At 37.6% G+C, this 26,480-nt stretch overlaps 1 protein-coding gene across 1 annotated transcript in view; it reads right to left on the bottom strand.

The window, feature by feature from the left end:
• gpc3 (glypican 3) overlaps positions 1-26,480 on the bottom strand; it is a 217,337-nt gene that overhangs the window by 43,972 nt on the left and 146,885 nt on the right. The window contains exon 6 of the mRNA XM_017707063.2: positions 22,232-22,343. Within this exon, the coding sequence (XP_017562552.1) occupies positions 22,232-22,343 (112 nt within the window). The remainder of the gene's footprint in view (positions 1-22,231; positions 22,344-26,480) is intronic.

Below are 26,480 nucleotides of genomic sequence, written 5' to 3' on the forward strand. Positions count from 1 at the left end.
AATGCAGGCATTTGTTTTGAATGAGCTAAAAAAGTTTCACTTCACTGATGTGAGTGCTGGTGGCTAAATCTGATTAGTATCTGAAAACAGACGCTGCTTGTCTCTTGCTCCAGGCCTCAACACGTTATCACTGCAATTCCCAGAGTCATGCGGTCCGGTGCAGTCCATCCGACATCACCAGACTGTCCGCTGCAACCCCAGCTTGCACTGAATCACCTCATGATCTCATCAAGTGGTATGTTACAGGATCACTGTCATTTCTAAAGCCTGCATTTTTTATGGTTTTCTCTCTATATATACACTGCCTTTCAAGAGTTTAGGTCTAGGGTGCCAGATTGTTTTTGATATAAATGAGCATGTTTTCTGTGCTGGTTTGTGATAACATTTTAATGACTAACCATGTTTATTTTTGTGGAAAACAATTTAATGTGTACATAATTGTGACAATATGTGACAGTTCTAACTTGGCAACAGGCAGGGATGGAAAAAGTACAGAGCAACAGTACCTGAGTGTAAGTATACATACTGTGTAAAATCTTGCTCAATTAAAAGTGGAAGTCTGGAGCCATTAAGTAGCAAGTAATGTTAATTATGAGCTGATCGATGGAATTCAAATACACATAAACAGAAATCATACCTGTAATAAGAAAAATTACAGGGTGGTACAGTTGATTGCATGAAGACAAATAAAATATAGTTTGGCAAAATTTTATATTATATTGACTATGTGGATTGGATGTGTAAAAACTCCACTGATCTATGAGAAAAAAAGAGAAAATCTGCTGTTGGACATTTAACATGTTCTTTGAAGATCTAAAACTGTAAGGAGTGAAATGTGTTTTTTCTCTTGGAAATGTAACTGAGCACAAGTTGAGTTAAGTATGAATACTCTGAGTATTCTACAAATCTTCCAAAAATAATACTTAAGTATAGTAATGAGATTCAAGTACCTTAATATTTTCTATCCCTAGTAATAATGAACTACCTCATGATGTCAGCAGGCAAGCCTTACAGCTATTTAACACACCTTTGAGCCAAATGACATTCTTGAGCTTTTAGATTGGAATGGCCAATTGGATGACACTTTCATAAAGATGAACATGGCTGTAAAGGCATAAAGGCATTAGTAAGCTTTGGTACTGATGAGTAGTGGCATCTGAATATTGTCCTAAATGTATTCAGTAACATTTCATTACAATACATAAACACATGAACATATTCTGGATAGATTTAGAAAACAATGATGCAGCACATGCTGTTCTCACATTTCCTCTCACATTTACTGGTTGGCTTCATGAAAAATATTTGCTTATAATCGAAAATCAATATGTCAAACACAAGGCCTGTGGGCCAGATCTGACGTGGCACAATCCTGTCCGTCCTGCAAAATAATTTTGATGTTCTATTTATATTAACCTGTTTCACAATGCACTGCACTACAACACCCAGTATACCCTGCAACACAATGTGCCCCCCCCCCCAACAATGTAATTGTTGTAGCTAATGTATAAAAAATGCATGACAATTTCATGATGGTTTGACCAGGAGAAATGCTCCAAAAATGCTTTAAATAAACTCTCTTTGCATTAACTTGCATCAAAAGTAAATAACGTTTTTGCCCTCTCCTGTAAATTTTGAAGATATTTGATTTTCTTTTTACTACATGCTTGTTTTGACAGCAACAATCTAAATATATAATAAACTACAAGGGCCTTGTTTTGCTGTTGATGTTTTAGTGCATTTTGAACAAACAAAAGCAAGGTTGGGGTTTTGGGGTTATAGCAAGAAGTTTTTCAAAAATGAAATAACAGGAATTCTCTCGCCCATGGATTTCAGAGTCTGTCTAACAAGCATGTTTGCTGCTTTGATTTTAAAAGAAATAATAAATAAGCACAGATTTGAAAGATTAAGTATTCTCCTAAACATTAAAAAGAACTGTATTCTTTATGTTGCTTTTTCAAAATGTAGCCTGGACTTAAAGAGGAATTCCACCAACGTTTAAAAATTTCTTTACAATTTAACGTTAAGATGTAACCATCTTAACATTGGTCGTTGAGAGTAGTTTGATGTGACATGCCATTCTAGTCTAGGCAAGAAAAGTTTATCTAAATAGCGCATCTCATACACAATAGCGATTCTGTGTGCTTTAAGTAAATAAAAGCAAACATTAAAAGAAAAACATAAGGCCCTGAAAGTGCAATACAAAGCGTAATAATTTAAAAACATAAAACAATTCACTAAAAGGAAGCACATTAAAGCAAAATACAGAAACAGGAAAAGGAAATTAAAGACAAAGGGGCTTAAGTGTCATTAAAATGGGCTTATTGGAAGGGGTACTACTCAAAACAAAGTGCAGTAAGTATAAAGTGCAAGTCTTAGAGCACAACTGTAGGCACACAAAAAAGAAATATTTTTAACCTGGATTTAAAATATGCTACATCCAGGGCACATCTGAGATCGTCTGGAGGTTTCTAGAGAAATTAGCCAAGATAGACTTATTCACAGTGGGAGTGACCGGAACCAGATATCTGAAGTAACGAATGCCTCTAAAAGCTACACCACAGAAAGTTATTAAAATAAATGCAATAAAGATTTTTGCCCAATAAGTTTTTTTTTTCTCAAAACTATTTGTGGCAGAGAGGCACATGCAAAGCATCATCCACAAAGATTTCCCGTTATTTTCTATATTAACATGACATATAAAAACTCAGAAGGCACGTGTAGGTTCACTGGTTTTGTATAGTAACTAAAATGGCTATAAATGTGTTGCACACATTGTGGCCTCCGGTTGCTACCGCCACCGCTGTAAAGAAAATCGGTAACACTTTATTCGAAGGCTTCCCACATAAGGACATTATAACACATGCATTAGTATTGAATAACACAAAAGCTTATGTGAATAATTGCAAGATACCATAAACTGAAGTAAATGGCATTTTATTAACATAAGAGTTTTGTACTTTAACATGTGGGCATGTGTAGAAGTGATATAACTAGCCAACTTCTAAACTACATCTTCCTTCTAAGTTCCATTACTTTTAATGAGGCTTCATAACAGTGTTATAGATGGAATAAATGCCCTGTAGTTTAAGATTCTTTATGTTATTGCAATGTCATTTACTTCATAGAGCATCTTATGTTATATTGTGGTTACTAGCCTGAGCTAGCCGTAAATACTCAAATATTGCTTCAGAAATATGTTATTCAGTGCTTATGCATGTGTTATATAGTCCCTATGTAGGTAATCTACAAATAAAGTGTTACCAGAAAATAAAAAAGTTACATGTTTCTCTATAATGAACATTCTACAAGAAACCACTCTGCATGACTTTGTTTACATCTCATTGATTGAATTATGCAGAAATTTGAGATAAAATCCACGGAAATCCCCTTTCCATTTTACACTTCAAGAAAAAGAATGTACTGAAGTGGGCTTGGTGTCCCTCTTGCCACTAGGGTGGTGTGCTCATTAGTATGTCTATAATGCTTTTAATTATGGAACATAATTATACAATAATCCAAAGAAATCAATTTTATTGTTCGTTTTTAAAGCAGTAGGTCATGTAAAGGCACAAATATGTACACATGTACACAGTTGGACCTTAAAACCATTGTTGCATCTTTGAAGGTACATATAGGCTACATTGTTTGTACTTTGAGAAACAAAAAATGTACCTGTACAGCACTTTTTTCTGATGTATATACATATTCTGAATCCTTGTGTTCTGTTACATCCAAACTCTGAGAGCTGTTTTACACTAACAGAACCTTCAAAAAGCTTAATGAACTGAGAAAATTCAAAGGTCAATAAAAGGAAAGATGTCCCAAGCTTTGATGGGCAGCATAAAGTGAGCTGTTTATTCATGATGGAACCATTTGTCAGTAAGAGAGGTGCGTATTTTAACTCCTCCTGTCTCCCTTATCACTGTGAGACACTGACACAAAGAAGTGTCATTACTATGTGTGAGCTCCCCCTACCCTTCTCCCTCTCTCTCTCTCTCTCTGTGGGGTGTCAGGTTGGGTCGAGAGGCCCCCATAACAAAAGGAAGGAGAGGCGGAGGGGTGAGCGACCCTCGCGAGTAGACCCGCTGATGACCCTGCACAGACAGGAAACAGGAAGTGCGGCCTCTGACCTCGCCGAGAGGCTCCTGCTGCGCTTCCCGGCGAGACCCGCTGACGGAGGGCCGTGTGAGAGACGCAGACGAGCCATGAGAAAGAGCCAGCATAGGCAAATCTCATAGGCACCCCAGGGGAAGGCTCTGGTTACACTGCAGCCTGAGAAAAGAACGCTGCCACCTGTAGGCCTCTTCCTCTCTCAGGCCTTGCTACCACGGGAAGCAGAAGCAGCGAAAGCTAAATCTATGCTAAACAACTGTTGCCTGAGGAACACTGCACATGATTCATCAGGCTTCAGAAAACATATTTAAAGACCTTCACTCAGACAAGAGGAACAAACACATCACTACCTTGAAGGGTAATTCTGCTGATCGTTCCACATTTTTGCAGAACTCAACTGTTGAAATGGAAACAAAGTTATTTCGGGTGGTTTGATGTGAGGTTCATATGAAACAAAACTTAGTGAGTCAGACTGCTTTACAGAGGTGGTGATAGCAAACATAATGATTTTGTTTACTCTTCAAAACAACCGGTGAACCTGCATGTGTCTTCAGAGCATTTACATGTAATGATATTAATTTTTAATGAATTTTTAATTAATTAAAAATCAGAAAAAAAAAAAAATTTTTGGACTTCACCAAGACTGGCTTTTACAAAATACATGTAGGCCAAAACTTAATCTCTACTATCAAAAAAAACAATTATTCAGGTATCAGGCAGTGAATTCATAACCACTTACCTCTTAGTGGGGTTAAACTCAAAAGGTAAGTGGTTAGGACATCTGGTTCTTATCACCACCAATTCTGGCACTGCAAGTTTCTCTGGAACATTTCATGTGTTTTCGTGTATAATGTTGATGATGGTAAAATAGTGGGATATCTAAAAAACGTTTTTCTGTGGGTGCTATTTTGCCCTGCATGTACCTCTCCACCCTGAATGGAGTGTAAACTATCTCAAAACCATCTTAAAACAATATCTCAGGCTTTAAATGTACTAGATAACTGATTACTGTTACCACCACTGTGAACAATTCTGATGTGGTAAATTTAACTAGAATGATGCATTTCATGTCAAATAACTCTGAATGATGATGTTTTTACTGCTTAGCGACTTAATGATACAGCTATTTCGAGAAATCGGTGGAATTCTCCTATAAACTTGAAAATAACTCATGAAAGCCTGGTAGCCGGCTCGCTATCTGCCAATCCTGTTCTTATGTAGGGTTTGTCTGTAGGGTTTCAAGCTCTTTACTTCAGAGTACAGATGTCCACATATGCGAATAACTACGCTTGTCCTTAGTTCATTTTCTGACTCGTAAATTTGGGCTACTGTGACATTTATTCTATACCCAAAACTAAACTGAGCTTTCATGTTTGACACACAGAGTGTTAAAGATCACACTCACACAGTGAAATGAGATGTTCCTTTTTCTTATCTTTATCTTTTATCTTTAACTTTTAACAATTCTAAGAACTAAGAGTGCTTTTCTTGAAAAATACATGGACAATTCTACACTTTCTACTTTTGGGATAGAACAATTTGAGGAAGGCCCTTTTCTGTTCCACCATGACTGAGCCCCAGTCCACAGAGCAAGCTTCATAAAGGCATGGCTGGGTGAGTTTGGTGTGCAAGAACTTGACTGGCCTGCACAGAGCCCTGACCTCAACCCAATCGAACATCTTTAGGATGCACTAGAACAGAGATTGCGAGCCAGGCCCTCTCGTACACTATCGATGTCTTTTCTGGATGAATGGGCAACAATTCACTCAGACACACTCCAAAATCTTGTAGAAAGCTTCCCAGAAGAGTGGAAGCTGTTATTTCTGCAAAGGGGGGCGGGGGGGGACACTCAACTTGTAATGGAAGTTAATGTATTTTTTTCCAAGTGATTTTGCACCATTTATCATAAAAAAAAGAAAAATTTACACAATGTAAAAGTTAACTGCAGTTTTCAAAAAATATAAGACCCATTACTCTCACATTAGCAATCTACAACTGTCAAAACCTTCCATTCCATTACAGCTCATATTCTAATGGAAACGTTTATGGAAACTTTATACCAATTTTAGAATAATTATAAGAACAAGTGCTATTCAGTATTTTTTAACTTTTCATGACAGCCTCACCCTTTGAGTCTTTATGTCTCTGTATATAAAAAAGGGCTCGCACTGAGATGGCCGAAGTTGGACTTCTACTACAGCCCGTGTGTACTGAAACACTGATTACAACGGAAGCAAATGTGTTCCGTTATGCAGACAACTAAAAAAACTTTTCGCAAGTTCTGCCTTTGGTACTTCTGAAATGAAGTAACATGACTACAATGACTTCATTGTAGGGTAAGCATATTTTGGTTTTTAAAAAAAAGAGGATGCTGTGGTCAGGATGGTGGCACAGGACACACTGTAGAAAGCAAATGTCCACATGAAAGCAAAGCCAAACAGTGGAAACTTGGAAAACCTGTCTGGATATGGGTTTTTGGGCCCAAAATGACATTATGGACATGTTGTGCTGCCATTACCCTACTTTGTTGTCAATGAGATGAAATTAAGACTTAAAGATCTTCAAGAACTGCAAATCTTAAGATTCTTTGTAAGTGTTTTCTTTGGAAATCTGGAATTGTGAATTAGAAAGTACTGCGACAGGAAGATCATCGTAAGGTGATGCTAGTTTAAATACTTTCTCTAACAGCTGTGATGAGCTTAACAGTATGGTTCCATTGAGAATAAGGAAGCTGCTCTGTCCTTGACACTGCAAATGTATTATCAATCACAACACACAAGTGAAGCAAAGTGTGCACCCCCAAGTGCACTGCACTCTGGCTGGAGGGCTGTTTTGGCCTACTGTGTGGTAATTGCTGCCTGTTGGGGGGGTAAGGTGGGAGTCAGGACGTAGAAGGTGAAGATGTGAGGGGGGCAGTCTTAGGCCCCCAGGCTGGGGGGCTAGGAGTGGACTGAGAAGGAGGAGGGCATGAGGGGTTCAGCCTCATTAGCAGCCAACTAATTGGAAGGAAAAGACCTCTCACATGCTCTGTCTGACCTCCTAGCCAGCAGGGGAGAGAGGGACAGATAGAAGAAGTCTGAGAGGGGGATGGAGGATAAGGAGAGCAAGAATGTGAGTACGGGTAGAAAAAAGGGAATCGCAGAGGTATGGAGGAGAGAGAGAAGACCACAAGAGCAGAAGATGCAGGGGTCAAAAAGTAAGGTCATTTGGCCTTAAAATCTAGGCTCATTGTTCAATTATTAAAGTTAACACTTTTTAATAACTAATTACTCTCAATTATCCACCAACTTCAGCTACGATCCTAACACGTAAGTCATGTAGTTAAGGTGAAGAAGAGACGTGGGGGTCCACAAAAGATGTCAAATGAAAAGCCCTCCAAAGAGGGAATTATCAGCAACATATTTTTAAATTTTGATGCGCAAATGTTATTTTATCATAGATTTCTACAACTGTATTGAAATTGTTTTACACTTATCTAAGTGAAATTGATCTACTCTTATTTTGGTGTATTTTTAGGTGTGTTATAGTTTATGAGTGAGTTGTTGATACTGAATATGCTAAACATATTCCAATTTAATATAATTTGCTTGCTCAAAACATTTGTGATGAACATAATAAAAATTAGGGCATTTTTGCTTTGTTAGATCACTTTTTTTTCATATCAATACAAGTGTGACAACTGCAGAAGGTGAAGAATAGATTAAAATCTTATCACAGACTAGACATTTTTCCAGCCGTAGAGCCTAAAATAAATTCACATGATATCAGCAATCAACTACCTATGGCATTCTTCAAGGCCCCATAATCTAGCAGATCTATTTGGGTTTTATTACAGACTAAATCCAATGATATTTAGTGCTGGTTCAACAAACTATTAACACTATTCTTATACATTTCTGTAGTAATACATTACTGCGCCCACATCATGGGCAATATGGCAAAAATAAAATGTCATTATACCTTTGTAGGTTTTCATAATACATAATATGTCACAATTAATTTTTTTTCTGATATCTGATAAGTTGTAAAAGACAAATTAGTGTCACATTTAAAAACACTATCAAAAACTACACATACTATGATTTGTCTTCAACATTTCACATACTGCCTTGCACTAAAAACAGGACTAATTATGTTCTCTTTCTGATCAAATAGCTGGGACCTGTTCTTAAGCATTGATTATATCCACAATATAGTTAATAAAGCACACTGTGACAATATATCATGGTAATGATAAATGTCATACTGCCTGTTCCTACCCCCAACCATCATTACCAGCACACCTGATATAATATAATAAATGTACTGATTAGATACAGGCATTAAATATTGAAAGATGTTCACAAATATTGCTGCGTGTCCACAAAGAGATTAAAATTTCAAAAGCTGCCTAAAACCTTTGCACAGCACCATGTATGCAAATTATTCTTTGGCCTAGTTTGAACAGTAAAGCATTCAGTCACACATGACTAACTTCTAATCACGCAGTTGAACTCATTAATGTATAAATGTATAGAAAATGTATAAGGAATGTAAAACTGTGTTTGATTACACCATGTAGGCACAACAATTCTGGTAGTTTTCAGGGGTCTACCACCCAGCCTGAAAAACAATTTAGGGGAAACACTTTAGAATTTACAGTAAGAAACAGAGAGATAATAGAGAACATAGAGAGAGAATGAACAAGAGACCGAAGAAAAATGGTGGAGAGCCAAAGAAGGACCAAATGAGAGTTAAATTAGCTGGAGAAAATAAATATCCAGCTAGGGGGAAGGGTATTTGGAGTTCCCCCACATGAACATAAGCAGGCACCTATACAAAGAGGTGATGGGGAACATGAAAGAATGAAAAAGAAGGAGGTGGAGGACGGGGGCAGGGGTTGGGAAGAGGCGCCCCATGGCGCACCTCTGGTTTTATGGAAGGTCTGCAGCTCTGCTTTTATATCAGGTGTCACACTTCATTTGACGAACCCTCATGGTTGTGCCCCATTCAACAAGCCAGCCACCCATCAGAAAAGAGGCTAGACTGCCATCTAAGGGTGCATTTGTTTTTGGCATGCATGTTCTCTAAACATGGTTCCTTTAAGCCACTGGTTCATTAAACACAACTTAACCTTAAATACGACTCTGCTAAACCTCTGGCTCTCTCATAAGTTAATATATACAAGCTCTCAAAGTAGCAGAACAGCATTTTCCTTTTTTGTAGGATATGCAGGGCATATGTCCTATACTTTCCCCTGAGGTCCTTTTATGATGTTTGTTTAGTTTTATGTAGCATAAACAGTCCAGTTTTACATGACCATTTTCCAACCTCTTTACACCTCAGTGTTAAACAGGTTGTGCAGTATTCTGTCTTTAACACTATGACTTAACACTTAAGTCCAATGGTCATTTTTACCAGTTTAAATATCTAAGATGTGATAATGAACCACCCCATGTACTGTTCCCAGGTTTAACTAAATTAGTGCATATTTAATTTTGACACTGTTATGAGATCAATACACACACACACACACAATAAAAGCCATTATTGGTCATTTTCACTATATGCATTACACTGCATTTCATCTCTGTGGACCTTTTGCAGTGGACAATCAGTCTCCTCATCTTATCTGAGTATTTTTACCTTGAAAGGACATAGTGCTCATTTTGACAGTATACATTGTGCTGTGTTTTTTGTCTGCTTGGGCTATTTATTTCTTGCTGCTTCAGTGAATCAAACGTTATTGCAGAGGTTATTCAGTAGCCTAATCTCATTTACCCTGAAATATCTGGAAAGAAGTGGAAAATGGTTTATAACATAGAGCAAAAAAAAAAATTTCAACAGAACGGGAGATGTTAGACAATACAGGCTATGGCAAAAAAACAACCAATTTGTTATAAAGTTTTGCGTCACTGCAAATATATACATTTGAAAGTAATTCATGTAAAATCCTTCACTGTTAATTTAACTGTATAACATGTCAACTTTATAGTACAGCATTTTTGTAAAATAAAAATTAAGAAATAATAAACAAAACTTAATCATTCTGATATATCTCGACATAAAATGATTCTATTTTCAATTATTTTCTGTTGTGCACTTCTTAAAATCTAAGCTATAAAAACGACCTCTATACTCATTCCAGTTGTTAAGGAATTCTGATGTATAGAAATGACCCCTGTTCTCATGAACCACCTTGTTTTGTGGTTCTTTCAGAAGCAGTCCAGGCTGAAACACTCCTTATAACTGCAGTGGGCAGAGCTAAACTGCTGTGCTCTGAGTCAGCAGATATATGAAAATGTGCTGCTTTTTGTGGCATCACAAAAATAATGAATTCAAAATGCAGCCTAGTTTCCATATACGGGCTGTATGAAGTGGTAGGTAAAACTAACAATGCCTGCATCCTGCATTAAACTGTCATTTGAGAGTTTTCCTTGTCATGGAGTTTTCCTTGACATGAGCTGAAAGCAGAAAGTGTGACTGAGAGACAGCAGACTGCAGCCATATGCAGGGCTCTAAAACAGTCACAAACAATAAAAGTATCTTCACATAAGCATTATGTTTTCCAGTCTCGAATGAACAATTGTATGAACAATATTCAACTCAGTTCGACTACTGAAACAACATGGTCCAGCCCAGATAAGCCGAAGGGATCATAACCAGGAAAGAAAAATGTGGGCAGTTCAGATTGCGTGGTTGAACAGACAGAGGGCCTAACTAAAGGTCTGGGGATGGAGCAATGCTGTGGTAATGAATGTACATGTTAATGTATATGTGAACGTGTATGCAGCTGTGAATGTGGTCGTGCTGCAGCAGCAGGATGTGAAACTGTGCGCTGGAATGCGGTGCAGTCAAATCTGGTTTGTTTTGCAGCATGTTTGCCTGCCTTACCTGCAGCTAGTGCTCTGTTCCTGGATCTAATTAGGGGAGAAGGAAAAAGAGAGAGGGAGGGAGAGATAGAGGGAGGGATAGGGCTGGAGTGTGTCACATACAGCTCAGCACAGCCGGAGACAGAAAGCGAAGGAGGAGAGAAAAGAAGGAAAGAGGTTCACAGGGGAAGAGAGAGAGAAAGCAAGAGGGGGATATAGAAAGAGACAGTAAGTAAGAAAGAGTGGCAGCAGAGGACAGCTTAAGAAGTCATAAGGTAAAGATAAAAAGAGAGAGTAAAAAGAAACAGTCAGGGAGGAGAAAGGACAGGACGGAGAAAAAAGACCATGAAGACGTAGAGAATAAGGGACAGATGTAGCCCTATAGACAGAATGGTTTTGAGCCGTGTAGCATGAACACTTTATTAGCTGATATTAGTCTGCAGTCCTACAACCAACTACAGTTAAACACTCTACCCTTCATCTAATCTGAATCTATACAGGAAAGTGCATAACATTCAACTTTCACCTGCACATTCCATTAAAAGGCCTATATCACTGAAAACCCCATTTTCCCTGCATTTTTTTAAACATAAGAGTTTGACATGGTATGTAAACATTGATAAAATTTCACAACATTCACTCCTCAATTCACACAGTCCATATAAGGAAATAAAGCTGCATAAATGGCCCGTTACAAATGAACTGTTTTTGTGATGTAATAAAAAAGGCACTTATATCAGAATTTTTGGCATTCAAAATATACATAAAACAGATCGTTTTCTTTGGCACTGCCACATCAAACACTACACTATAAATACAAAGGCCTACCCATTCACACTAAAATTATAAGGGGACTATCATCATGTACTGAATGATACACAATTTAGGACAGTCAGTCATAACAGAGAGCTCAGAAAATGGTCATGCAGGATGGAATCAGGAGTGGTTTGGTACTTTAAATCAGGGATAAAAATGCAGGAAATAGGCTCTTTAATTATTACTTCAATTCTTATTGTATGTAAATACTTGTAAACAAGCAGATATTCATAAACCTCTATTGTTGTTTAGTTCTCATGTTAGCTTTTTGTAAATTCTGTACATTTTATAGCTTCTCTTAATACATGTGTGTATTTTTGTACAGCTGTTTTTGTTACTGCTGTAACCTTGCATTTGTGAAATGAATAATGTTTCTAACTGTATTTTCAGTGCACATGTTTTATCTCAAATGAATAAGATCCATTTAATATCTGCAGGGCATTCCATCAAACTATGACACACCTAACACAAGCACTTAATACTTCCTCTCCAGCCCTGCATATAGTAGACACGTCTCATGCTTCCACGGTAAAGCTGTGGAATCAAAGGCTGATCAAGTTATTTGCAGTATTTCGACACTACCTGTGGTGCTCAGTGTGAGCGAGCCTGTTCCTTGCAGTAACTCTATACTCTGGGAATCCGAGGATGGCCTCGATGACGGCAGAGATGGCAAAACATGTTAGCCAAATATTAAAATCTAATTTAGCAATTAATGTAAATGAAACTATATACTAATGCAATAGGAGACGGATCACATACGTGCATAACCACACAACACACAGTCCTTCTCCCTTTCGTTCCTAGAATGCCTGCAAGCAGCACAAGTGTATATGCACACAGTGTATGTAATGCCGTAGGAGAAACATTTTCTAAAACTAATTATTTGAATTTTGCTGTAAGAAAAAAGAAACAATCATGTATGTATAGTACAGCTGGAACACCTAATGGCCATTAACTTCAGCATGTCATCACTTAGTTACAGAATATGTCTGAATTCAATACCTGATTGACATTATGGCCTGATGCTATGAAAAGCAGGTGAACTGTGCTTTGAGTTCTAGGCCTTCAGTTTGAAATAAATGTCAAAATAAATGTCAAAATAAATGTCAATAAAACTTGAGGAAAAAGAAATCAACTCTACGACAGTATGTATCGAGTAGTATGCTGAAGCTAAGACAACGGCAATCCCCTTTACCATTTTTTTGGTTGTTCTAGATTAAATGAGGACACCTGAAGCTTGTAGAAAACATTTCATGTTTAATGTCAAGAAACAGAGTAACATGCACCCACCAGCTGTACAGTCACTCTTCAGTAAAGAGGCGGGCATAGAGCTGCTGCTGCCGTTCCTAGCAACCAACTGAAACCTAGTTAGATTAGGGCTTGTATTCACAGTCAGTGATGTATCTAGGATTTCTGTATGGCCTAAATTGGTCCCACCTATTGAAAATCAAATTGTGATGGGATGATTCTACTGTTTCTATTTATGTTAATATGACCAGCTCCTGAAGTCCAAACCAATGAAAGAGTTATCCTGGCTGCATCTAGGGAAAAATCCAGCATGGACAGTTTTCTATTGGTCTTTCAAGAACTTACCACTGTTGTTTCCAACCAAAACTTGAAAATGAAATAAAGGTACTATAGTACTTGCAGAATTTAAATACAAAAAAAACATGATTATTCTATTAAATAGGAATGAATTAAAACTACACACATGTATTTTTACATCACAGTAATAATGCAGCCTTCTCTGAAGGCCCTGAGGCTTCCTCACTGATAAAAAGGACATTTGCATATTTTCCCTCTACACCAAATTAGACACAATTACAGCCAAGCCACTGCTGTGCATTAGAAAGATCAGATGACTTTTGACCCAGATCCTGAAAGGTCAGCTGACAAGCCTCTACGCAACAGGACGCCCTCTCAAACAGAATTCTGAACCCTGTTACCATGTGATGACCTATTTGTCGATGGAAAATTCTGAATAAGTTCTCAAATTCAGTTGTTGCTGATTGTTGGTTTGACTCCTGACTGAAACCTGAAACCTGGGGTAATATGTGAGTAATGCCTGGCTCAAACTACAGGATAACTGGGCCAACTTTGAGGCTGATTCGCTCAACCCATCAATCACAAAAGGTCTCCTGATATCAGGGTCATCTTAAACAATGATCTTGCCAGACTGTCCTGTGGTGTGGGGTGTCTATAATCCAATCTCTACTCGGTGTCTGGGCTTCCCTGAGTGTGAATCGCAAATATTAAACATGTTCAATATTTACGACTCCTTTAGTGTGGGGTGAACGCCAATTCTCTAGTGTGAAGCTCAATGTTCACATCATGCCTCAAGGACTGTTAACCACTGAGAGCTGAGATGACGGGAACTAGTGGACTACGCAAAAGGAGGATAAATTTGTTGACTTCTGGCAACAGCATAAAAGTCTATATAACATATGATGTAAAGCGTACCACAACAGAAGTGATAAAGAAAGGAGTTGCCATTTCATTTTTTGTTCCACTTGGCTTTTTCTGTGCAGAATGCACACACCACCAGCATAGTAACAGCCTTGCTGTCATCCACCATGTTTAAATCGAAAGTCATGTGAGAATCCTGTACTTTGGGTTTCACAAGAAACCCAAACAAGGTTTTTAGAATTGGAATAATTGGTCAGGACTCTTGTTTGTGTGCATGATTTGAATGTGTGTGTTGTTTCATTCAGGGCAGACTGTGTAATGTAGGGACTAACAACAGTCGAGGACAGAAAAAGATCAGTGGACAAATGTCAGTAAATGAGTGTCTCACATTTTCAAAATCGGTTAGTGTGGGCCAGACATAAGAAAATACACCAGCTTACCTCAGCACTAGCAAAAGAAAGTGAGCAGTCTTTGAATAACAAGCATATGAATTAGCCTTTGAAGTTCAACATAATGGCTGACAGCTCACCCTCATAACACCTGTACAAAAATTCAGACAGACACACACTGAATACGGGCCATAGAGGATTATGACTATGAATGTTTCGCTCTAGTTCTTGGCCATTCTTACATGGCTGATAATTACTTTCATATGAAGTATCTACTCAACTTTCCAACCCTAAATCCCATGGATATTTTTAGCACCAACAGTCCATACCGAAGTATGGAGAGAAGTCAAATTTCAGCATGTAGATAAGAACAAATAAGTCCTTTGCGCACTCACTGATGTGGAACAGTGTTGGAACAGTCATTATATTTCCTCTGTTTATGGACAGACGAGAGTTCAATTTAAACTTGGCCTGGCTCAGGCATTACATCAGCCATTTTGAGCGTGAGAAAGCAGATTCCAAAGAGCCGAGGGAGGCTAAAGTTTTCTCTTTTTCAGTGTTAGTATGGTCCCTGCTGTCATGGTGTCAAGAGAGGCCCTAATCCAAAGCCAACGGTTCAGCACCTCTCCGCCACAGAGCTCCAGACGCCAGCCATGGGAGAGAGGCAAGTCACGCTAGATCTTAAAAAGCACATCTCAAATATCGTAAAACAAAACTTTAACATTCCATAAAACTAGTTTAGTCCACACCCAAAAATGCTTTATAGTAGCGGACCCAAAATGATGGAAAATGCTTAAGAGACGTAGCATGGCAACCCGCAGATGGAGGAGTTAAGAGCACTGAACAGATCAAGCTTGAGAAGCTGAGGGAGATCTTCCTCAGAACTGATATTAATAATACTCCTCTGAGAGAATCTCACTTAGGGTTTGCTGTCCATCTCTACTGAAGTCTTAGCAAAGCTCCCAACCGTAGGAAACAAACTGTTGCATGAGAAAGTCTTGTAAATAATTACTTCTGGTTTTTATTGTGCTGTGTATTACCGCAGGCTTAGTGCAGATACACAAAATCCTTCTGTGTTGGTCTTATTGGATCTTAGTGCATCTTTCAGTACAGTCAACAACAAGATTCTTAACCAAATTCTTGAAAACTGAGGTAGGCTTTCAGGCATAGTTTTAGAATTATCACAATCATATTTAATGAACAGGCAGATTTTGGTGTCAGTAGAAAATAATTCATCAAAATAATTTAACATTTTCAGTGTGCTGCAAGGTTCGGTTTTAAGGCCTTTCGGCTTTTCTCCTATACTTCTTGGTAATGCTGTCAGGAAACGAGATCAATTTTCATATCTATGCTGATGACCCACAATTATACATTTCAATTTCTTCAGAAAATCTAGTCTCTTAGTCAGATACTTCTCAGTGGATGTCTCAAAATGTTCTACAATAAATTAAGAAAAAACTGAAAATTTGATTGTGAAGCAGGAAACAAGCTGCACCTTGCATTGTGTGAGCATTTGATGAACAGAAATACCCCCAAAAAAGTAAGGTACATGAACAGACGTTAATCTGAGAACAATTCTTTTTCCTAAAAATTTTTTGAGACTTCTTAAAAGAGCAACAAAATTGAGAAATATGGTACATTACTCTTCCAACATAACCCAGCAGAGCCAGATTGTCCCAGATGAAAGGTATCTCAGAATCACTAAGCAATACCCCAACTGGATATAAATTCAGCACGATGTTTGAGCCCCGCACTTCAGAATCAATCTTAGCTTCTTTAAGAAAACAAAATCAGAATCAAGGCTCCAACATCATTTAAATGGCAGCAGGTCATTTAGCTCTATTGTAAGTCTGAGGTATGCGTTTGTGTGGTTGAGCCGTGTTGTAACTTGTTTGGTTCTGACTCATTTGGAGCATTATGTGAGGCTCGCGGTTCTCGCTCATTCAATCACACTGATTGCTGATTTGCTCTTATGTGCTTGTTGATGTTTATGGTAGAAAACCACAGAAAACGACTCATACACCGATACCCATCCACAGACAATGCTCAGCTCCTGACCTGCATCATTGTGCTTTACACAGACGGAGTCTCTCTGGGTCCTGATGACTATGCGAGTGTGTGTTTATAGGGGCGGCGGATGTGTATGTCTGCTGCGTACAGAGAACTCACTCTTCTCCAGCGCTCTATACAGCTGAGCCATGATCATGTGATGCTGTAAGTATGTATGTGTGTGTGTCAGTCTGTGGTCATCACTTTCATAAGAAAACTTCAGAAGTAAACTTTATCTTGTTTTTTTTTATTTATATTATGCCTAAAAATGCCAGCATTTATATTTTGAACCTGTCATGATTAATGAATCAGTAACACCTTTGAAAAGTTACATTAACAGATGGAAAGTGAAAGAAAAAAAAACCATTTTCCTAATGACCAAATCCGAATGTTTCTGAACATAAAGACTGCCTATATTTCTAGGTGGATAACTGACATCCAGTCAGTATGAAAGCTGCACATTTTAAGTGGCAGTGAATAAAACCAGTACAGAGTGAACAAAGACAATTGGCAATAATGATAAAAATCCATAATGTACTAATTCAACAAACAACACAATGGATTAGGGCACGGCTGTACATTTGAGCAGGGACACTAGAAAAGGTTCAAGTGTTGTAGCATGAGACATTGTAGCACTCACAAAAAGTGCATAGTAACAGTTCTAAAAAGTGTTGATTACCACAAATAAAATAAAAAACATACATGTAGTTCATGAAATATTCAGGCAATTAATTTTCTCCAAAATAAGACTCTTCATAAGGGGGTGCAAATAGCACTAGTAGAAAGAAGAAATCCTAGCAAACAGCACCTTAAGATTGTAAATGTTTGAAGTTAAATGGCAATCCAAGAAATGAAAGGGTTTATTATGTAAAAATGAGGTTCAATCTTATTTAATATGTATTTTTCAGTTAGGGTCTTCTACAAAGAATATAGTACAACTGTTAAATCTGTTCTGTAATTTTGAAAAGAATGGACTACAACTACCATAATCACAAGAGGATAGCTTAGGTAATGTAATGTTTGATATGGCAGAGTATAAAGAACAATTTCTTTGAATTATATGACTGACTACGACTTCCATGAGTATTAGGACTTCACAAAATATCTGAATGGAGAAAATACATATTCACACATGTTCTTTTGCACATCTTTTGTTCTTTCTGCATTTGTACAGGATTCATTTCTCTACTTTTAGCATGTCCAAAAATAATCCCTGAAGTAGGGTTAAGTTATTTCTCATTTGTAATGCCTGTTGCAGTCCAAGTTTTCTTCTGTTTTGGAAAGCTTGCAAGCCTGCATACTCTTATCTGGTCTCGGAAATTAACATAATGGAGAATGTGCTTGCTATCTGCTTCAAATTAAATAGTTGTGAAAGGAGCTTTGCCAACAATGCTTATATGATATGAATGGATAAAAGGATAAAGGTGTAGTTTTTTCAAATTACTTTATTGTTATTTCAACATTTTAATGATCAAATTCATCAAATATAGTAAAATATTAATTGTAGCCCTACTCTCAAATAACTCTTAGTATTAGTACCATGTCCTGATTTACTAATGCAGCGTTATCACCGTTATCCACCTAGCTGTAAGTTCTTTGCTGTTGATTTGTTCTATGATGTTACTATTTTGGAATGTAAGGTTTTCTTATGACAGTGATGATATGCGTGTTGGATTGTCCACCTACAGTGATTTAGCGCTGATTCTTAGCTCTTGAAATAACATGGCCAACTATGACTACAGACATGATCCGCTCTAGAGGAGACAATGTTCTTAGACCAGCTTTGAGAGAGCTGGGAAACAGACAGAGGAAACTTGCTCAAATGAGGTAATGCAGCACAATAATTGAGAAAATGACGGCTCGTCCCATGGTAGGAGTGACCCCCCCGGACCCTTGGACCTCCCCCACAGCCCGGGGCCTGGGCCGGCCAAGCCTGCCTCTCTGATCTCCCTCTTTGCCCTGTTCAAACAAGAGCACCACGCTAATCCACTCAGACAACCCAGAAGAGCTACAGGCCACAGTGGACTCTCTCTCTCTCTCTCTCTCTCTCTCTTTCTCTCACACACACACACATATATAGCTGTATGCCAAAATTCAAACACAAAATAAATCACCACGTCCTCTAGAGGGAACAAACTGAAGTATGTCATTTTTCTTCAAATTATGTTGCAATATACATTTGCTGACTTTAACATATTGGACAACAAATAAAACATAAAATATGCCATAACTTTTGGACAGGCCATATTTCCATTGTGCATTAAAATGTGGAGAAGTCTGCTCTTTGTGTAAGATGTACTTATTTTCACTTATAAAATCAACAAAACATGGAATTTTGGAGTACCAAAACTTTTATAACCCCCATCCTCCCACACACATTTATATTTGAATATACCACCACTGCACACAAACATACATGTCCTTGCACACTAAAACAAACGCGCGCACGCACACACACACACACACACACACACACACACGTTTGCATGCACACATAGTTAGACTTACACAGCCACACACTGTATACGCTCTGATCACAAGCAGTAAAAATGTTTAAACATTGTAAGCTTTTCGTTCACTTTCATCACACACACACAGACTCACACCCTCTCACTTACACACACACACACATACACGCAATAATTCAGAGACACAAAGGGAAACAGGTCTAATCCTGACCTATGGCTCTGTACACAGACTTTCAGCAGCACATAACTTTAGCTCTGACCAAACATGCAGTGAGCCAGTCCAGCTGACTCCAGCACATTCCTCACAGTTTCCTCAGGACAAGCTGATAATTCACATGTAATTCACATATTGTTATTATTCATTTAATAATAATAATAATAATAATAATAATAATTATTATTATTATTATTAGTAGTAGTAGTAGTAGTAGAAGTAGTAGAAGCAGTAGAAGTGATAATAATAATCACATATGTAGCAATATACATGGCAAACCATAACTTTTATATCATACCATTTGTAAATTTTTAACTTAAGAACTTATTCCAAATTTGATTCCTACAACACTTCGCAACAAAAGCATGTTTATCACTATGTTTCGTTCCATTTCACAGCACTTAATAAACACTTAGGGAAGACACCAACTGATTCAGTATTGAAAGTGGAATTTTTTGACAATTCATCTGTTATGAAAGTCTTTAGCTCCAGAACCGGAGTCTTCATTGTCATATTTTGTCATATTTTTTTACTTTCAATTGGAGCCTGGATTGCAGATGGGTCAGGGTAGCACCCACTCCTCTGAGCATGAAGTCATGCTGTTGAAACACATATAGAATGTGGCTTGACATTGTCATGCTCAAATAAGCACAGAGGTCCCTGAAAAAGACATCATCTTGAAGGCATTGTATGGTTTTCCAAAAGCTGTATATATATTTCAGCCTTCACAGTTGAGCAAGTCACCCATGCCATGTATTTGTGGATGCAGCAATGAACAATGTTTATTGACAAATTATTCCTGAGCCCATGCTTTGATATACATCACAGTATGCCATTCAAGGGCCTTCAGTTGTGTTTTTCTGCTTTGTTCTTTATGCAGAGAGATTTTTCTGGATTCCCTAAATCTTTTTATCATGTTATGCACTGTAGAAGATGAAATATCTAAAATCCTTGTAACTGCTTGCTGTTCTTAAACTGTTGGATTATTTGCTGACATGGTGAGCCACAGCCCATCCTCACTCATAAAGAACTAGACTTTTCTTTGATGCTACTTTTATATCCAAGCATGATAGCTATGACCTGTTTAAGATATTTTTAGAATATTTCACAACATTAATAGTCCTCAATTACTCCTGTCCCAAATTTTGGGAAGGTATCGATATCAGAATGACAGTATATTTACAAAAAACATTGATGTTGATGAGGTAAAACATTAAATATCTTGTCTTTGTACTATTTTTATTTACTTACAGGTCAAAGTGAATATCACATACTCTCCCAAGTTTTTTGAAGTTGAGGCTTTCATGACTGAAAAGCAGTGTGACTTACATAAAATTAGAAGGTGAGAGAGTTTTTATCTTTAAGAATAAATATAAAAAAAGCATGATTATTAAAAACGATATGGCAAAGTAAATACAAATGTTCTTCAAATCAGCAGAATGTAATGTTATTTCAAAATTAGGAAAGGAATACATGAAAGCCTAAAAGGTCAAATATCAATGACAGTTCCGTATTTCGGCAAGGAAAACAGTCCGGATCAGAAACACAAGCAGACACACCCAGAGAGAGAGGACATACTGCCTGACAAAAGTTCAGGGATCTTGTCTTCTTTGAAATTTTAGTCTTCTTGCTGTTACTTTTCAAGTAAGACAAAATACGTGATGTTTTGTTAACATAAAATGGTCCGTTTATTCTTGACATGAAGTGAAGGCTGTGTCTAAGAAGTATTATTTTCACTTTTATTTAAAGCACATATTGAGCATGTTAAAATGTGCAGGACAGGACATTATTCTCAATGTAGGACTGTCACAAATACTATGGGATATGTGCGTCTTTATTTTTTTGCAGTATTGCTTTAACAGAAACTACAAAGAAATCATGCTCATTTGTATTTAAACATTTTGAAAACCTCCAACGTTTGCTGGGCAGTGCCTAACCATCCCAGTAATCATTCACTCACACACATTAAAAGTGATGTGTCAACCAGCTGTTGTATTGTGAAGAGACCTTATGCCTTTTGCTTTGTCTATAGCACACATCTGTGAAGGTACCTGCATCCCCCATTACTGCGTTCCTCCAGAAGGAACCTTCCGACACAGCCTTGTGTGCAGGTATGTGTGGCTGTTTGTGAGCTTTGTGATAATGTCAGTACATGATTAGGCATATTATTGACTAAGGCTGTCATGATTATGCAATCAAATTCAAATACTTCATTAAAAAAACACTTTAAGGGGGAATTCGTTTGATTTATCCAAAAGTTGGTATTGTCAAACCATAAAGATGTAAAGAAAGTTGTTGCAGTAGTTTGATATATTCTAGAGAAATGTGCTGAATTAGAATAGTTCACAACAGTTATGACAGGAATCACACATCCAAAGTGTTCTAAAATCTACCTCTCAGAAAGCTGTTACTCAAAATACTGAAAATAATACAAGGTGATGTCTGAGACACTGATTTTCAAAAGTTTTGGCCTAAAATTCTTTTTTTAAAGCCTTCATGACATAGACGTACAAGCATAGTGTTAGACACTTTTAGGTTTACTGCTTGTTTTAGATAGCAAGCAAAATAGATTTTAGACAGTGCAACGCCTGGTTCCTATCACCACCACTGTAAAGAAATCTAATTGGGGCAGTCTCTCTATATGACATACTATTTCACATCTAACTATTCTGAGCGAGTTTGTTTACATCTCAATGACTGAATTACATAGACATTTTAGAATGCCTTTGTAAAGTTCAGCACTCATTAATTGTCTTTTTAAAGGTTTCATCCAGTACAGTATGTTGGAATCTTTGAACGGCTATTTCATGAGTGACAGTTTTGTCCATTTAAATTGTTTGACTTTTATAGACACCCAGATAACTTGATTAACTGTCAAAATATTTGTATGTACAGAATCACACTCTCCTAGTCATAACTTACCTGGTTGATGTGCTTAAGTTTGTCAATGATCTGGCTGATGACAGGCTCTGGGGGCTTTTGTTTGGTCTCTGAAGCATGAGGGTGGGCCCTCCGCAGTCCTGGACCAGGAAACCTGTTCAAACACATCAAAGACATCAAGCCATGCACACACTTATACATCATAGAACCCAGTTCTACACACATTCAAGAAAATGTAAGCAAAGTCTGCTTTAAAGTCTGACTGTGGCCTGCATGTAAGTTATGAGTTGTAAACAGGGACTATATTGCCACCTAGAGTTGAAACAAATATGGCCTCAGGAATCTTATAAACTGATACGAGCCGAAGAAATGTTATGATTCAATAACGTCCCCAGTAATACTGCACAGTCAAAATCTCCAGTTCATAAATATGCTGAAACACATGACAGCGCTTCAGCATGAATAAATAAAGTAATGAAACACAGAAACACTCTGGATTAGAAAGGAAATTAGACTTCTTTACTTTCCCAGATGATCTCTGTTTTCTGAAGTGATTTCTAGATCAGGCACATCAAACCACCACACAGGCAGAGCACTAGGGATAATGACTCTAAATGCCTTCCTTCCAACATGTCTATCTAGACATAAAAGCAGTCAAACTGGGTCAGATATATACAGGAATATCTTAACGTCTCTGGAAATCAGTTACATATGATACGCTCACGGTCTCCGACTCGAGGTGTGTGTGTGTGTGTGTGTGTGTGTGTGTGTGTGTGTGTGTGTGTGTATTTAAGACATGCACCAGGCTTTCCTCTCTCCCACAGGACCAATTGCGCTCATGTTCCAGTAGATTACTCCCTATTAAAATGTAATTAGTGCTGATGTGCAGAGGCACGGTAGGACAAGCACTGAGGGAGGCAGAAGCAGTGAGAGTGACACTGCCACACAAACCAAACACACACATGCACATGGTAAAGGACTATGCAAAAAACAGACCTTCTAATTTATTAAGTCTCCAGTTAAAACCACCTTCAAGCACAAGTGATATTTCAGGAGATATTTCTGAAGATAAGATAATACATTTGCATAAGCAAGGGGAAAGTCAAGTTTCCAAAACTGGAGTTTAACTCTCTGGGGTCTCAGGGCATTCTCAACATTTGCATATCTTTTCAAAGTCACCTTTAAAAGCACTTACATTTAACATGATACCCATATGTTTCATATCAAAATGCTCTGTTATCTTGGTCCCTACTTTCCAAGACTGCTGCAGTAACTTCAGTGGCTGTAAACTTTTTGAATGCCGTTTCATAATATGTGTCTCCAAAGTCAACTGAATAAAGCATGAAGGGTTTCCAGTGTGATGTATCAGTCTTTAATGATTTCCTGAGTGTCCATTGGTGAGTTTCACACACAATGTAGATGGACAAATGAATCTACCAATTATATAGGGTGAGAGGCAGACAATCTCAACCCCTCTTCATAGCCACATAAATCCAGATGTGGATTACATATGATCTTGTGATGCAATGGAATGGAAAGTGTGGCACTACAGATCCGGGAAATATTTGAACCGCATTTCTGTGGTGCATTATCACAAAGATAAAGAAACACATAAACAACAAATTTGATGCGCAGGTGAGTTTGTGTATCTCAGAGGGTTAAAATATTATGAAAAGCTCATGTCCTACATTTTCAATTTGAATATTTTCCTTGGGATCCACTTATAATGTCAGGGTGGTTTTATGTATCAAATGTAGTCATAATTATTTTTTTCCAACCTCTTTATCCTATCGATTTAAACATGCTGTTTTTGTTACTGAGCCTTCATAATGCATTTAAGATAGATGAGATCATTTCTGATTGGCTGTCCTGTATACATTCAAAAAGAAAAAAGTATAACACTCCCTAAAATGTCAATTCTATGTTCATAGAATGGGTGGAGCTAAACTGCTGCACGCTGAATAGGTGGATTTATACATAAGTATTAATTCATCTTATGTGAAACAGTGAGTTCAAAGCTGGCCTTTTTGCAGCTTAGTTTCCACATATGGACTGTATGGACTGCATAGTAAATGGTACATTTTGAATTTTGGATTTCACTTCAAAACCTTTTTTTCCAATAAAAAAGTGGAACTCTAACTAACAACAGTGCAAGACCTGGTAAACCACCAAAACCATCAAAGTACTTCAAGCTTTCATCTTTGAGAGAGAGGAGAAAATCAAGCTCAACAGCTGCATCAGATCAAGATTCTTTCCTTCTTCCACTGTGAAAAGACATGTCAACACTATGAGCCTGAAAGGATGTGTAGCTGTCAAGATGCCATTACTGACATGAGGAAACAAAAAAAGGAACATTTGCAAATAATCTGCATAATAGACAGAGTTCAGATATCAACATCACTGAATATTTTTGTCTACTCTGCTGTTTCAAATGTAGATGATAAAAACTCATCTTCATTTCTGAGAAAGCAAAGTCAAAAGAGTGTTGATGGAGTGACAGAAAGTTGAAATTGAACCATTCTGTAGTGTTTGAGCTGTAGAACTGTAGCCTCCTGGGCTAAGCAAAAGAGGATAAATGTTTAAGCTAACTGATGCTCAAATAACAGGTATTTAGAAGACAGAGACTCAGAGAGCACAATATCAGGTGCCTGATGTTTTGGAACACAATAAGGTGAACAACCGAAAATGAGCGACAGCCAGAATCAAACATGTTCTGTAGCAACAAGCAATCAAATATTTAGCAATTAGCCTGTTATCCTCTGCTGAGCCACTCTTTTGTGTAGTTTTCTTTAGTATTTCCCGGTTCTGACTTAGCAGCACTGCAGATGGAAACAGAACCCATAAATGTCTGCACCAGCACAGAACAGCAATGGTATGACGCTGAGAACCATTTGGCTCTACAGTGGAAAAGAGGTACTTGACATCAGATAACAGCTTTAATCCCTTAGAAGATATTGTAATATGCTGTTTATCTGCCCACGTAAATAATCAAGTATCTGCTCAAAATCAGACAATGATTGTTTTTAACTGTTTTATTAGTATGAATGTAAAGTTTCTTATTAACAAATGTGACTATGGCAGAACCCATTAGCTGTGATCATAAGCCACAGACAAGAAACATTAATCAGCATCAAACTAAGTAATATAGATCAATAAGATTAAACACATGTACAGAAGTTAATAAGTTGAAAATAGAGCTGATCAGGGAGCGAGGCAGAAATATGAGATCATAGTCCATTCTTGGCAATGACATAACCCTGAACACTTCCCATTGAGTCATCTTTCATTGCCTCATTGCTTCTTTGCCCTGCTTCTTCATTAAGCCAAATTACATTCCCATGCTTATTTTTTCTCCTTATTAGTCCTGATGGAAGCCCACCTTCCGTTCTTAATTATCACATTAATAATACAGGCACATACTCTATTAGAAAAGGAGGTGATGTGAAAATTTAGGCAGAAGAGATGAGACAAACCTGCAGTGTGCTCACTGAGGCAGAGGTACCTAATTGTAGTTCTCAGACTGAATCAGTAAACTATGCAAAACAAAGTTTAAAAAAAAAAAAAATTTTGTATAACTGTCCGGCAGACCAGCCACCAAGAGTGTCTGTCTCTTACTGTATCACTGACTTACCATGTTTCTGACTGATTGTTGCCTGAGACAGAATCTGCATTCCAAAAGCTAGGTCACTGCTGATAATGTTGGGTTGTTGCTAGCCCTGCCCTATGAAGGCCTCTCGTTTGTATTATTGGGGTGAAAATGGACCAGAATGCCCCAGAACCCCATTCATAAGTTCAAGCTTAGATCCCAAAAACCTAGGCGACTATTTTCATAGGGAAAACATATATAGGAATGAGACCACAATAAGTTTCCACAATAAGAACTCCCTAAAGTCCTGTTTGAACAGACTATTTACAAACTGTCTTACCATTATTATTATTATTATCAGTAGTATTTTTGTCTGAAGTAACAATAATACTGAAGTTAATCATTTAGCTGATGGCAGTCCTGCAAAACTACACTTGCCTAGTCTTGTTTGTCTGATTTTTTTTAAATTAAAGCACTTAAAATTCTGGTATATGTGTCCTCTAATAATACACAAAATCCAGCACAAGTGCAAGACAATTTTGGAAAAGCAGCAACTTATATTTCACAAAGGTTTAAGAAATTCCTGTAACTACATCTGAAATGACTTCACTTCTCCATTCTCACTGATTTATATATAGCCACCTATTCAGCCTGTAGCAGTTTATCTCTGCCCATTCAGACTAAAGGAGTGTTTTATCCTGGACT

This window comes from Pygocentrus nattereri, chromosome 8 (assembly GCF_015220715.1).
Source record: "Pygocentrus nattereri isolate fPygNat1 chromosome 8, fPygNat1.pri, whole genome shotgun sequence".
NCBI lineage: Eukaryota > Metazoa > Chordata > Actinopteri > Characiformes > Serrasalmidae > Pygocentrus > Pygocentrus nattereri.